General features: G+C 43.8%; 1 protein-coding gene across 8 annotated transcripts in view; it reads left to right on the forward strand.

Annotated features, from left to right (window-relative positions):
- The window catches only part of PPFIA2 (PPFI scaffold protein A2), a 243,722-nt gene that overhangs the window by 118,051 nt on the left and 113,607 nt on the right, over nucleotides 1-12,064 (forward strand). For all 8 annotated transcript variants that reach the window (XM_075274514.1, XM_075274519.1, XM_075274515.1 and 5 more), the window contains 2 exons: nucleotides 4,631-4,732; nucleotides 11,675-11,839. In XM_075274514.1, the coding sequence (XP_075130615.1) occupies nucleotides 4,631-4,732; nucleotides 11,675-11,839 (267 nt within the window). The remainder of the gene's footprint in view (nucleotides 1-4,630; nucleotides 4,733-11,674; nucleotides 11,840-12,064) is intronic.

Below are 12,064 nucleotides of genomic sequence, written 5' to 3' on the forward strand. Positions count from 1 at the left end.
TTGGGCACCCCTATTAATCTTAATCATTTTTAGTTCTAAATATTTTGGTGTTTGCAGCAGCCATTTCAGTTTGATATATCTAATAACTGATGGACACAGTAATATTTCAGGATTGAAATGAGGTTTATTGTACTAACAGGAAATGTGCAATATGCATTAAACCAAAATTTGACCGGTGCAAAAGTATGGGCACCTCAACCGAAAAGTGACATTAATATTTAGTACATCCTCCTTTTGCACAGATAACAGCCTCTAGTCACTTCCTGCAGCTTTTAATCAGTTCCTGGATCCTGGATAAAGGGATTTTGGACCATTCCTCTTTACAAAACAATTCAAGTTCAGTTAAGTTAGATGGTCGCCGAGCATGGACAGCCCGCTTCAAATCATCCCACAGATGTTCAATGATATTCAGTTCTGGGGACTGGGATGGCCATTCCAGAACATTGTAATTGTTCCTCTGCATGAATGCCTGAGACGATTTGGAGCGGTGTTTTGGATCATTGTCTTGCTGAAATATCCATCCCCGGCGTAACTTCAACTTCGTCACTGATTCTTGAACATTATTCTCAAGAATCTGCTGATACTGAGTGGAATCCATGCGACCCTCAACTTTAACAAGATTCCCGTTGCCGGCAATGGCCACACAGCCCCAAAGCATGATGGAACCTTCACCAAATTTTACAATGGGTAGCAAGTAGAGATGAGCGAACACTGTTCGGAACAGCCGTTCCGAACAGCACCCTCCCATAGAAATGAATGTAAGCGGACGACACACAGGTTTTTCTGTCGGGTTTTTCTGTCCGCTTGAGAAGTCGGACATCTTCACTTGCGGACAGGGAAGGACAGGCACGGAGTGCAAAAGAACGCACCCGATGCCCATTTAAATAAATGACAGGTGTCACGGACACAGCTAGTGTCCGCTCCTAACGTCCCTGCCAGATTTTGAGCGGACACTAGGAGCGGACACTACCTGTCGGACACCGACGGTAGTGTGAACGCCCCCTTAGAAAATAAAACATGACTTTTTTTTTGGTTGTATTTACTGATCAGGCAATAGACTCAAGTCTTCTAGAAAGCAAGTGCCAAACAAATGCAAGTGCTTTTCACAGAAAGTGAATTTTCTACTTTAAACTATGTTGGCAACCGCCAACATTTCTGTAGGTATAATTGACCTGCTGTGATTTCCAAATCGCAGCATTTCTGCTGCACATATATTTCTGCAATGTATGGATGAGATTTGCTAGACATTAAAATGACTGTAAAATGCTGCAGTTTTTGCTGTGGCGTTTATGCTACGTGGGAGCCCGGCCTTATAGTCACTGGTACTATGGACACTAGATAAACAAAACTTTACATGGGATCATCTAACACCATTCTAGTGCAATGTCATGGGATGTGTAAAAAGTTGGGCTTGTTTGGGACAGTTGTATTTCTACTGTCTTTTACCTTACTCATTTTCTTCTGAATTGCTTTGTTTTGCTATGTGATTTTTCACTACACAACTTCTAGAATTAGAACAACTTCTCTCCACTTTTTATACGTATACCAGCTTCACAGGTCAATAATGGTCCATTCATTTGTCTATGTCGTGTGACCTGCTTGCACTAAAGTCCCATTCAAGTGAGCCACCATACCAAGCAAAGCCCCTAGGCATTATACGGCACTCTACTTGGTATTCAGGGCTCATCCGAACACTGTTGTCACTTGAAACAGTTGATCTGTGGGGGATCCATATGTCTGACCCCCAGTGATCAGATACTGATGCTATGCACTCTATCTTTGGTGCAGTATTCCTCTGGTGTACTTGGAGGAATACAGTAAATCTCCTCCATTGTGTTGTGTGTTTAAAATGAAGAACAGAGTGAATCTTTAGTGTAGGAGGCTAGAGACACATTCTATGTAGAAGAGATATGAAGACATGTCAGGGATGGGGGAATGGTAAAGCTTTCCTCTAGACATTTTCTCTCTTGGCGGTGTTGCTGCCGCCTAAAAAAAAATTACATTTTTAAGGTACGTATTTATTTTTAGAGTTAAAATGTATAGCTTGTTCCACCAGTCTCCCAGATGAATAACTTGTGAACAAACTTTAAGAGTGCAGTTGTGCTTGTCAAATTACATTAACTATGCAAAGGGTTTTTTACCTCTGGGCTTGTAAACTATGACCAAACATACAACATTTCTGTTACAAACAATGATTGTGGATGACAGAATTCCCCTGGTTCATGTACATCTGGAAGGCAAATATAAGAGCACAGGCCATTAGCATCCCGTACCATTGCATAACACAGTAGTACAAAGGGGATGGCAAATGCTTTCACTTATGTGGAAAGTATGTTCTGTGAAATAAATACACATCACCATGTGGATAGATTTGGAATCCTTAGGGAGCCTTCACACGGAGTAAACGCGCGTGTATTTTTGCAAAATACACGTGTAAAAATGAGACTCCCATTGACTTCAATGACATTTTACAGGCGTATTTTTACAGGCGTATTTTTACACGTGTAAAAACCATCATTGAAGCCAATGGGAGTCTTATTTTTACACGTGTACTTTGCAAAAATACACACACGTTTACTCCGTGTGAAGGGTCCCTTAAACTGATATTTGTAGTTTAACTACTTGCTGGTTTTTAATGAACAAGTTCTATTATCTTAAATGTTTATTGTATAGAGATGAAACCTCTGATTTTGATTAAGGAATCTTTTATATTTACATTTTTGCATTTTATACACATAGTAAAATGTGATGACGACCGCAGAGGTTGATGTTAAAATTGACCATTAGTATCAGAGAAAAATGCAGTTGAGACATTTGTATAATACAGATAAGGGCGGGTTCACACCTGCTCCGGGTCTCCGCTTTCAGTTTCCGTCTTCTACCCAAGAAACTGGACAGGAGACGGCAACCAGCAGTCATTTTTCAAACCCATTTATTTGAATGTGTTTTCAAAGTGTCCACCAGTGAGCGTTTTTTTTTAACCGGACTCAGAGTCGGACATGCAGGACTTTATGTCCGGTTTAAAAAAAACTGTTTCGCCGCAGAGACCACAAAACGCTCACAGGCGGACATGGTCTGCCGGGTTTCCGTCTCCTGTCGGCAGAAGACAGAAACTGAAAGCGAAGACTGGTGTGCAGATGTGAACCCACCAATAGCATGATTATTAAAGGAATTGTCCAGGGAGTATTTAGTAACACACCTGTCATTTGTTACTTTTCATGGACCTGGGTGTTTTGGCGACGTCAGAAATCCTGAGTCATATGGTCAGATACACCATTTAGCTCCCAATGTTGGTTCGCTTGCTTCTGGAAACGGATCACCACTACTACTCTCCCCCTCCCACCATCCACTCCATCATACTTTCCTTCCAGGTTTCTTCCTGCAAATGGCTCCTCCTTCTTTTCTGTCAGCCACCACATCTCTCAACAATGCTCTGTGCACTGCTGCCGATAATCCATCTCTACTGCGCAGCTCTCACGCATGCGCAGCAGAGGTGGATCATCACACAGAACAGCACTGGGAGAATAGCCAGCAGAATTGGTAAAGAGGGAGGAGCAGTCCCACAGGAAGAAGCCTGAAAGGAAGGAAGATGGGTAAATATAATATGGGGTCCGGGGATGGGCAGAGTAGGTAGGGAAGGGCTAGTAGTGGGCGGGATAGCTAGAGAGACAGGGAGTGGGTGTATGGGAGGTGGGGAGTAAGGTTGGAAGGGTTAGTGTGGAAGTTAAAAGCAGAAACCTGAACCATGTAAATAAATACAGGAGCTCCCAGAGACACCAATAAATCACTCAAAACATTGCTAAAGGTATATGGGTGCATTTATTAACCCATTAATAGCAGTAACAGTCCTTACATTTCTTGCCCGGAAAATCCCCAGTTTAGGCTGGCAGGTTGCTAGTGGGATTGTTTGTACAAGGACCTGAATTATGATCGGCTGTCTGCATTTTGGCCAATTATACTTTAAGTGCATGGCCAGCTTTTACCCTGCAATAGAGATGTTTTTGACTTTGGGTTTAAGGTATGAATAAAGTACCAGACTATGTCCATTGGTGGAACATCCTAAAATATACAGTATTAAACATTATATTTATATATAAATTGTGATATGTGGCTTTCTTTCATATAAAGAACTACTCAATCCCATGATTATGAAATAATAAAAGAGTAGTGTATTTGACTATTTTAGTGGATTCTTCTACATTTGTGTATCTGTCTATTGGCTAGCTAGATGAATGGATGTTTTACAAGCTAGACCTAATTCTAGTATAGAACTCTGCAGTATTGTTAATATTCAGAAACATAATGCCTTTCATTTTTTATACATAAAAAAATTGTATTGAACATTGATGGGGTTTTCCGGAAGTTAAAAATTGTTGCCATATCCTTAGGATAGGTCATCAATGTCTTATTGGTAGAGGTCTGATACATGCTGCTGTCTGAGATCAGTTTCTTGCAGCAGAAGCAGCACTCAACTGAGTGATCGGAGGGGATCATGGGTTGTGGACCCCCACTGATCCGATATTGATGACCTATGATACCAGAAGACTCCTTTAAGATTAACCATTGCATTATGTGCTGCTCACATTCTAACTATAATGCTGTAACAGAATCATTTCTATCATGTCTGCAGGAGTTTGCTGCACTCACAAAAGAACTGAATGCGTGCAGGGAGCAACTTCTAGAAAAGGAGGAAGAGATCTCAGAACTGAAAGCAGAAAGGAACAACACAAGAGTAAGTAGACTGCCCATTGGTCTAGGTCTACCCGTTTGCCATTTTACATGTAATTCGTGTAAAGCATGTAAGTCTTGATGGAGGTGATAAGACTAATGCTTCAGTTCACATAATGCAGAAAATAACAATCTTTATACCACTGCTACATACCTGTTGTGGCTGCCCCTGTGTGTTCTCACAAGTCCTTCTTAGAATGCTCATGTAATGTGTATATTGCCATAAGACGGAGCTGCTTCTATTGTAGTGCTGTGATATGCCAGTCTGTGCAATAGCACAGGTAGACGTGGACGTGACCAGCAGTGGGCATCAGAACATGAATGTAACAGTCCTATTAAGACACTGAGGGGTTTTTATTTCAAATTATCCTTATTTGCATAATCTTAAAAAAGGCCATATTTGCCTTTAAGGCCATAGTTCACATTCTGCAAACAACATTAGTTTCCATTGACTGAAGCTGTAATGTACAGTAGAAGACATGTCAGCTCATCCAGGTTTCCCGGGAGTCTTCCAGTTTTCAGGCCTGCTTACCCGATTACCCAGGCATCATACCCTTTCACCCAGCTGATGACTCTTCACTGCACTGTGTCAGCTCATTGCACTGAATAATAAAGAGGTGATTTCTGGGGGATCCCCTCAAGTCTTATATTATGTAAATTTTCCTTGGGCTTTCTCGGGTCTTAAACACAGCTCCGACCATCTTCAACTGCAGAATTTTTCGGACCCAAGGCTTTAATAGTAATTTTGTTTTCCTTCATAATAGACTGGTGCATAGAGATATAACTCTAAATGCCAGTATACTGTATGGTTTAAAAAAATATATTAATTTTTATTATTATTTTTTTTAACCCTTTAGTGGCTGGCCTCTTTTAGGCCTTGATGACCAAACCTTTTTTGCCTTTTTATGTTATAACTGCTGTGCTAATCACCGTGCGGCATAAATAACCTGATAAATGTATTAACTGGGTCCATATAATTAATTTGATATCAAATTTGTGTTGTATATTTTTAAGTCTTAGTATTTTTGCAAAGTAGTGAGGTCTGTATTACAAAACTTCTATCTGCCAATGAGGAACAGCCCAAACATATATTGCTTATGTCAGGGCCGCCATCAGGAATTTTGGGGCCCCATACAGCCTAAGTGTCTGCCCCCCCCCCCCCGCCGCCATTTTAAAACTACTTTAATTTGCGACATACCCATTCTGTAATACATTTCCCTTTATTTAGCAGCTTTACAAGGCTTAATCAGATTCTATTTGCAGGTATAATCTGCTACGTGTGACAGCGCCTATAGAGAGCCAACACCATTTATAAGTGCCCTCTTAATAAATCCTCAGGGCTTTTTCACATTGCGTTTTTGGCCTCCCTTGCCGGGATACGTTGGTAATCAGTCAAAATCAGCTGTCAACTTATCCCTGCACGAAGAACTGGCCATTAAAAAAAAGGGGGGCCTGCAGTTCTCCGTGCAGAAATAAGTGGGGAGGTGATTGTGACTGGTTACCAACGTATCCCGGCAAGGGAGGCCAAAAACGCAATGTGAACACTCCTTTATATTGAAAGTCCCACCCCCAAACAGGCTGCTATGCTAGTAACATAGCAGCCTACATCATTATTAATACAAAGCACACAGACCTTTGGAGCTATTGTGTGCCTTGTAGTTCTCCAGCTAAAAACTTATATATTATTGCCCCAGACATTCCCTCTCCACAGTGCCGCACACCTGATGTCCCAACAATCCCACCCCCACCCCCCTCCACCTTCTAACATCTTTCCACTGCCCCCTGTACCCACACCTCCCAACTTTTGAAGAACCAAAAGAGGGACAAAATGTGCGGCGCGCTTCGCGCGCCGCGGAAAATTTAGCCCCACCCACTGTTATGTTGACTCCACCCATTCTCATTAATTTTTCATGTGCCCGCACACAGTATAATCCTCCTACAGTCACCCGTACATTATATGTCCCCCCTCTATCTCTCCCCCAGCTTCATATACACCCTTCATCTGCCCCCAGTTTCATGTCTCCCACCCAATCTCTGCCCACAGATTCATGTCCGCCCATCCATTTCTGCCACCAGTTTCATGTCCCCCCCTCCATCTCTGCCCCCAGTTTCATGTCCCCCATCTCTACCCCCAGATTAATGCCCTCCATCTCTGCCCCCAGATTCATGTCCCCTCCATCTCTGCTCCCATATTCATGTCCCTCCATCTCTGCCCCCATTGTCATGCCGTCCTCTCCATCTCTGCCCCCATATTCATGTCCCCTCCATCTCTGCCCCCATATTCATGTCCCTCCATCTCTGCCCCCATTGTCATGCCGTCCTCTCCATCTCTGCCCCCATATTCATGTCCCCTCCATCTCTGCCCCCATTGTCATGCCGTCCTCTCCATCTCTGCCCCCATTGTCATGCCGTCCTCTCCATCTCTTCCCCCATATTCATGTCCCCTCCATCTCTGCCCCCATATTCATGTCCCTCCATCTCTGCCCCCATTGTCATGCCGTCCTCTCCATCTCTGCCCCCATATTCATGTCCCTCCATCTCTGCCCCCATTGTCATGCCGTCCTCTCCATTTCTGTCCCCATATTCATGTCCCTCCATCTCTGCCCCCATTGTCATGCCGTCCTCTCTCTGCCCCCAGTTTCACGTTCCACATTACACTGACTGACTTACCTTCTCCTTCGTTCCCTCGCAGCTCTCTGTGCGCCTGTCTCTCACTGGCGCACAGTTATAGACGGGATGTGACGTCATCACATCGCGTCTACAAGCCAGTAGCGGAGGCGGCGAAGCGAGGAGCTGACACAGGTCAGCTCCTCGCTTCAGCCATCGCGTCTACAAGCCAGTAGCAGCGGCGGCAGCGAAGCGAGGAGCTGACACAGGTCAGCTCCTCGCTTCAGCCGCATATGTGTCAGCGAGAGAGGCACGCAGCGGTGAAGCGAGGAGCTGACACAGCTCCTTGCTTCAGCCGCGTATGTCTTCAACTCAGATCTGCGTCCTCTGGATGCAGATCTGAGTTGAACTAGGACATACACAATGACTGCTACGGGCGCCAGGGGGCCGGCACACGGTGGCGGGCCAAAACCGGGCCCCCCCCATTTTTCAATTTGGCCGGGCCCCTGACGCCAGTACCAGTAGTAGTGCCCTATCGGCGGCCCTGGCTTATGTTGGTGCAGCATCGTGGATGTTCTGAGACATGCACTGAATCAGAATGTGGCTACATGTTGTTGTTTTTTTTGTGTGATATTTTGGATGTCACTGTGAGTCCTGATGTCCTGAGTCTCCTCGCTTCGCCGCCGGCTACTGGCTTGTAGACGCGATGGCTGAAGCGAGGAGCTGACCTGTGTCAGCTCCTCGCTTCGCTGCTACCGCCGGCTACTGGCTTTTAGACGCGATGTGATCACATCTCGTCTACAAGCCAGTAGCAGCGGTGGCAGCGAAGCGAGGAGCTGACACAGGTCAGCTCCTCGCTTCAGCCATCGCGTCTACAAGCCAGTAGCAGCGGCGGCAGCGAAGCGAGGAGCTGACACAGGTCAGCTCCTCGCTTCAGCCGCATATGTGTCAGCGAGAGAGGCACGCAGCGGTGAAGCGAGGAGCTGACACAGCTCCTTGCTTCAGCCGCGTATGTCTTCAACTCAGATCTGCGTCCTCTGGATGCAGATCTGAGTTGAACTAGGACATACACAATGACTGCTACGGGCGCCAGGGGGCCGGCACACGGTGGCGGGCCAAAACCGGGCCCCCCCCATTTTTCAATTTGGCCGGGCCCCTGACGCCAGTACCAGTAGTACTGCCCTATCGGCGGCCCTGGCTTATGTTGGTGCAGCATCGTGGATGTTCTGAGACATGCACTGAATCAGAATGTGGCTACATGTTGTTGTTTTTTTTGTGTGATATTTTGGATGTCACTGTGAGTCCTGATGTATTAGTTCTTTATATTGAAACTCCACACTGAATTCACAACAGGATTAAAAATGCCACGGTTTCTTTTCTGCAACTTTTTTTTTTTTTTTTTTCATTCTTGGAAAAAAAAAAATCTCCCATGTGGTTAGCACAATGCTACAGTTTCCCATTGACATCAAAGGGACTGTGACATGACCATTTTTGACACCCATTTCAGCATAAAAGATATACCTTATTATGATATGTGGCAAAATGCCACAATGTACAGACAGGTTCATCAAGACTAGTCTTAAAGGGGTTTTCCCATTTCACTTTTTGCCTGTTGTCTCTTCTTCTCACTTCCTGTAGCCCCCCACCCCCAATCGTCTTGCTGAACGGCACACTGAAGTATCACAATACAGATCAGATAATATGCACAGGCTTGTAGAGAATGGACTCTGTGTTGTCTATATGTATGCATAGAGAGATAACAGAACTCAGCTTTATCAGCAATCTGCAATTAGCTGAACTGATTGTCCTGCTGGCAGAGCTGTAGATACCAGTGAGAGTAGTCAGTGACGTCACATGTCACGTGTCCTATCTCACAGGTCTGTGGTTATGGTAATCCTGTGTAAATAATAAGATGAATAAGTTCACATAGCAGACACACAAAGCAGCATTTCTACCAGTATAAACAGGATCTTTGAGAATGGAATACCCCTTTAATGGAACCTGCGACAGTGGAAGATTTGCCAGATCATCTACAGAAATCTACATAGCTGGTGTAGATTTGTGTCAACATTTACACTTCAAAAGCTCTGTAAGTATAAGATTTATATGGTATTGGCTCTACTTTTAGAAAAGAGATGAGGTTGGTGTAAAACTACCACTTGTGACTATTTCAATTGAAATGACCACCTATGTAGCACCTAATAGATTTTAGTATCCAGTCATCAGTTGTTATAGTGCATCCTAATAAGTAATAGTCCCTGCTTATAAATAGTGCCCTGTAACAGTAATAGTCTCCCCTTTAAATAAGTCTCTTTTATCTGCACTACTTCCCCTGATCAGTAACAGTCATCCCTTAAAAATAATACTGCTCCCTTATAAATAGTTCCTGCTTATTAATAATATCCCTCCCATAAATAATAATCCTTATAAATAATAGTCCCCATTATCACTAATAGCACCCTTTATAAATTATAGTCCTCTTAACAGTTATACCCTCTTATAAAAAGTTCCCGTTATAAATAATAGCTGCCTTATATATAATAATTTTCCCCTATTTATAGTCCTCTTATAAATAGTTTCTCCCTTATAAATTATAGACCACATTTTATATAATAGTTCACCCTAATAATAGTCCCTAGTATATATAGTTTCTCTTTATAATAGTTCCCTTATACAGTGTCGGACTGAAGGGCCTTGGGCCTACCAGAGGAACATGTTCTGGGAGCCCAACGAATTGCTCCCTGCTAAGTCTACAGATGGTGCCTACACTGAAATCTTTCATATGTGCTGACTATCTGTTGTTACTGAGTATTTTCCCAGTACGGTCATCTCCTACAGCGCTGTGCAGATCTCAATAGCTCCATAGCTGGTTCATTTTCGCACTGTATGGGGAATTACACCACCATACAGCCCACATATGCTTAAGATTATAGTGAGGGAGCCGTGATGCAGGCATTACTCACAGGGCTGCCAGCAGGAATTTTGAGCCTTCTCACAGTATAATGCACATGCACATGGTATATAATGCTAATTGGGTGGTACTTAAAAGGGCTGTTGCATCTGTGAGAGAAGGCATTTAGAAGTCTGCAGGTGGCAGTACTTGGATGACCACTAGTATACACCCAGGATTGGAGTATGTGTGACAGCGCCCCCCTGGGGGGTATGTTAAATCTTTAAACAGTTCATCCAGTTCCTGATACATTGCAAGGTGTAATTAATGGGTTATAATTAGAGATAAGCGAGTAGTATTCGATCGAGTAGGTATTCGCTCGAATACTCCGGTATTCGAAATACTCGTACTCGATCGAGTACCACTCGCTATTCACAGTAAAGATTTGTTTCAGAAACAGCATTGATTGGCCTCATGCTATACAGTGTATAGCATTTGGTCCATCAATGCTTGTTCTGCAGGACGAGTAAAAGCAAAGTGGAAGCAGTAGGACACAGTGCGGGGAGAATGATAGACCCTCAGGATAGCACCTTTGAGTAGCAATCCCCAGCATCCCTCCTGCAGAACCAGCGTTGATTGGCTGAATGCTATACAGTGTACAGCATTCAGCCAATCAATGCTGTTTCTGCAGGAGGCTCGTCTTTGACGAGTCGGAGTCTAAGATCGGACCAGAACGAAGACTACTCTAATGTTAAATATGCAGTCTCCATTGTGGTTCGATCTTAGATTCCGCCTCGTCAAAGATGAGCCTTCTGCAGAACCAGCGTTGATTGGCCAAATGTTGTACACTGTATAGCATTCAGCCAATCAACGCTGGTTCTGCAGGGGGGATGCTGGGGATTGCTACTCAAAGGTAAAATACTATAGGATCGATAGGCAGGTTAATAGAGTTAGCGCCTCCTTCCCATCTCGCAAACTCATTTCTGGAAGTGAGAGACAGATTGTTTTCCAGGTTATAAAAAATGTGGCCAAAAGCACAAAAAAATCACAAATAAACCCTATGCTTGTCCATGTAACACACCAGTGTTTCCAGGGCTGTGGTTTGGGCTTCCTGCATGAATTTGTTTAGGTACCTACAGTAGTGAGGTGTTCTTATACTGTAGAGTACAGACATCACTGCTGCAGCTAGTAATGGGTATACGTGCCGTATACCAGGTATGGAGTAACTGGTCACATGGCCAAATTCAGTTGTTGATTTAGCTCACTCCCTGTTTTTGGTCACATTTAACTTGCAAAACACCTTTCAACAAAAAAAGTCTGACTTTCTGCAGTGTTCACTTATTTATTGCATGCTTGTGTGTTCGGGTCACCTGGGTGAGAAGCTCTTTGATTATTATTTTTTTTTTTTACTACAGAAAACTGTTCTGAATAATATTTCTTATATTACAGCTTTTATTGGAACATCTGGAGTGCCTTGTTTCAAGACACGAGAGGTCATTGAGAATGACGGTGGTTAAACGGCAAGCACAGTCCCCCTCAGGTGTTTCCAGTGAAGTGGAAGTTCTCAAAGCTCTGAAATCTCTGTTTGAGCACCATAAAGCTCTAGATGAAAAGGTATGTTATTTAGGTTTCAGGTTATGGCTTTAACCCCTTCTCACCGGATGTATTTTCATTTAGGAGTCCAGGGGTCGATAGATTGTAGGTCTACCCTATATGAGTTGTCGTTCACTTTGATCTACTGACAAGTACCCCATAGGGTATGGATACCACTGCACCAGTAACGGGAGAACATAGTCATGTAGCTGTGTCAGGCTTCACAAATCTACATGCAACAACCCA

Source organism: Leptodactylus fuscus, chromosome 5 (assembly GCF_031893055.1).
Source record: "Leptodactylus fuscus isolate aLepFus1 chromosome 5, aLepFus1.hap2, whole genome shotgun sequence".
Taxonomy (NCBI): domain Eukaryota; kingdom Metazoa; phylum Chordata; class Amphibia; order Anura; family Leptodactylidae; genus Leptodactylus; species Leptodactylus fuscus.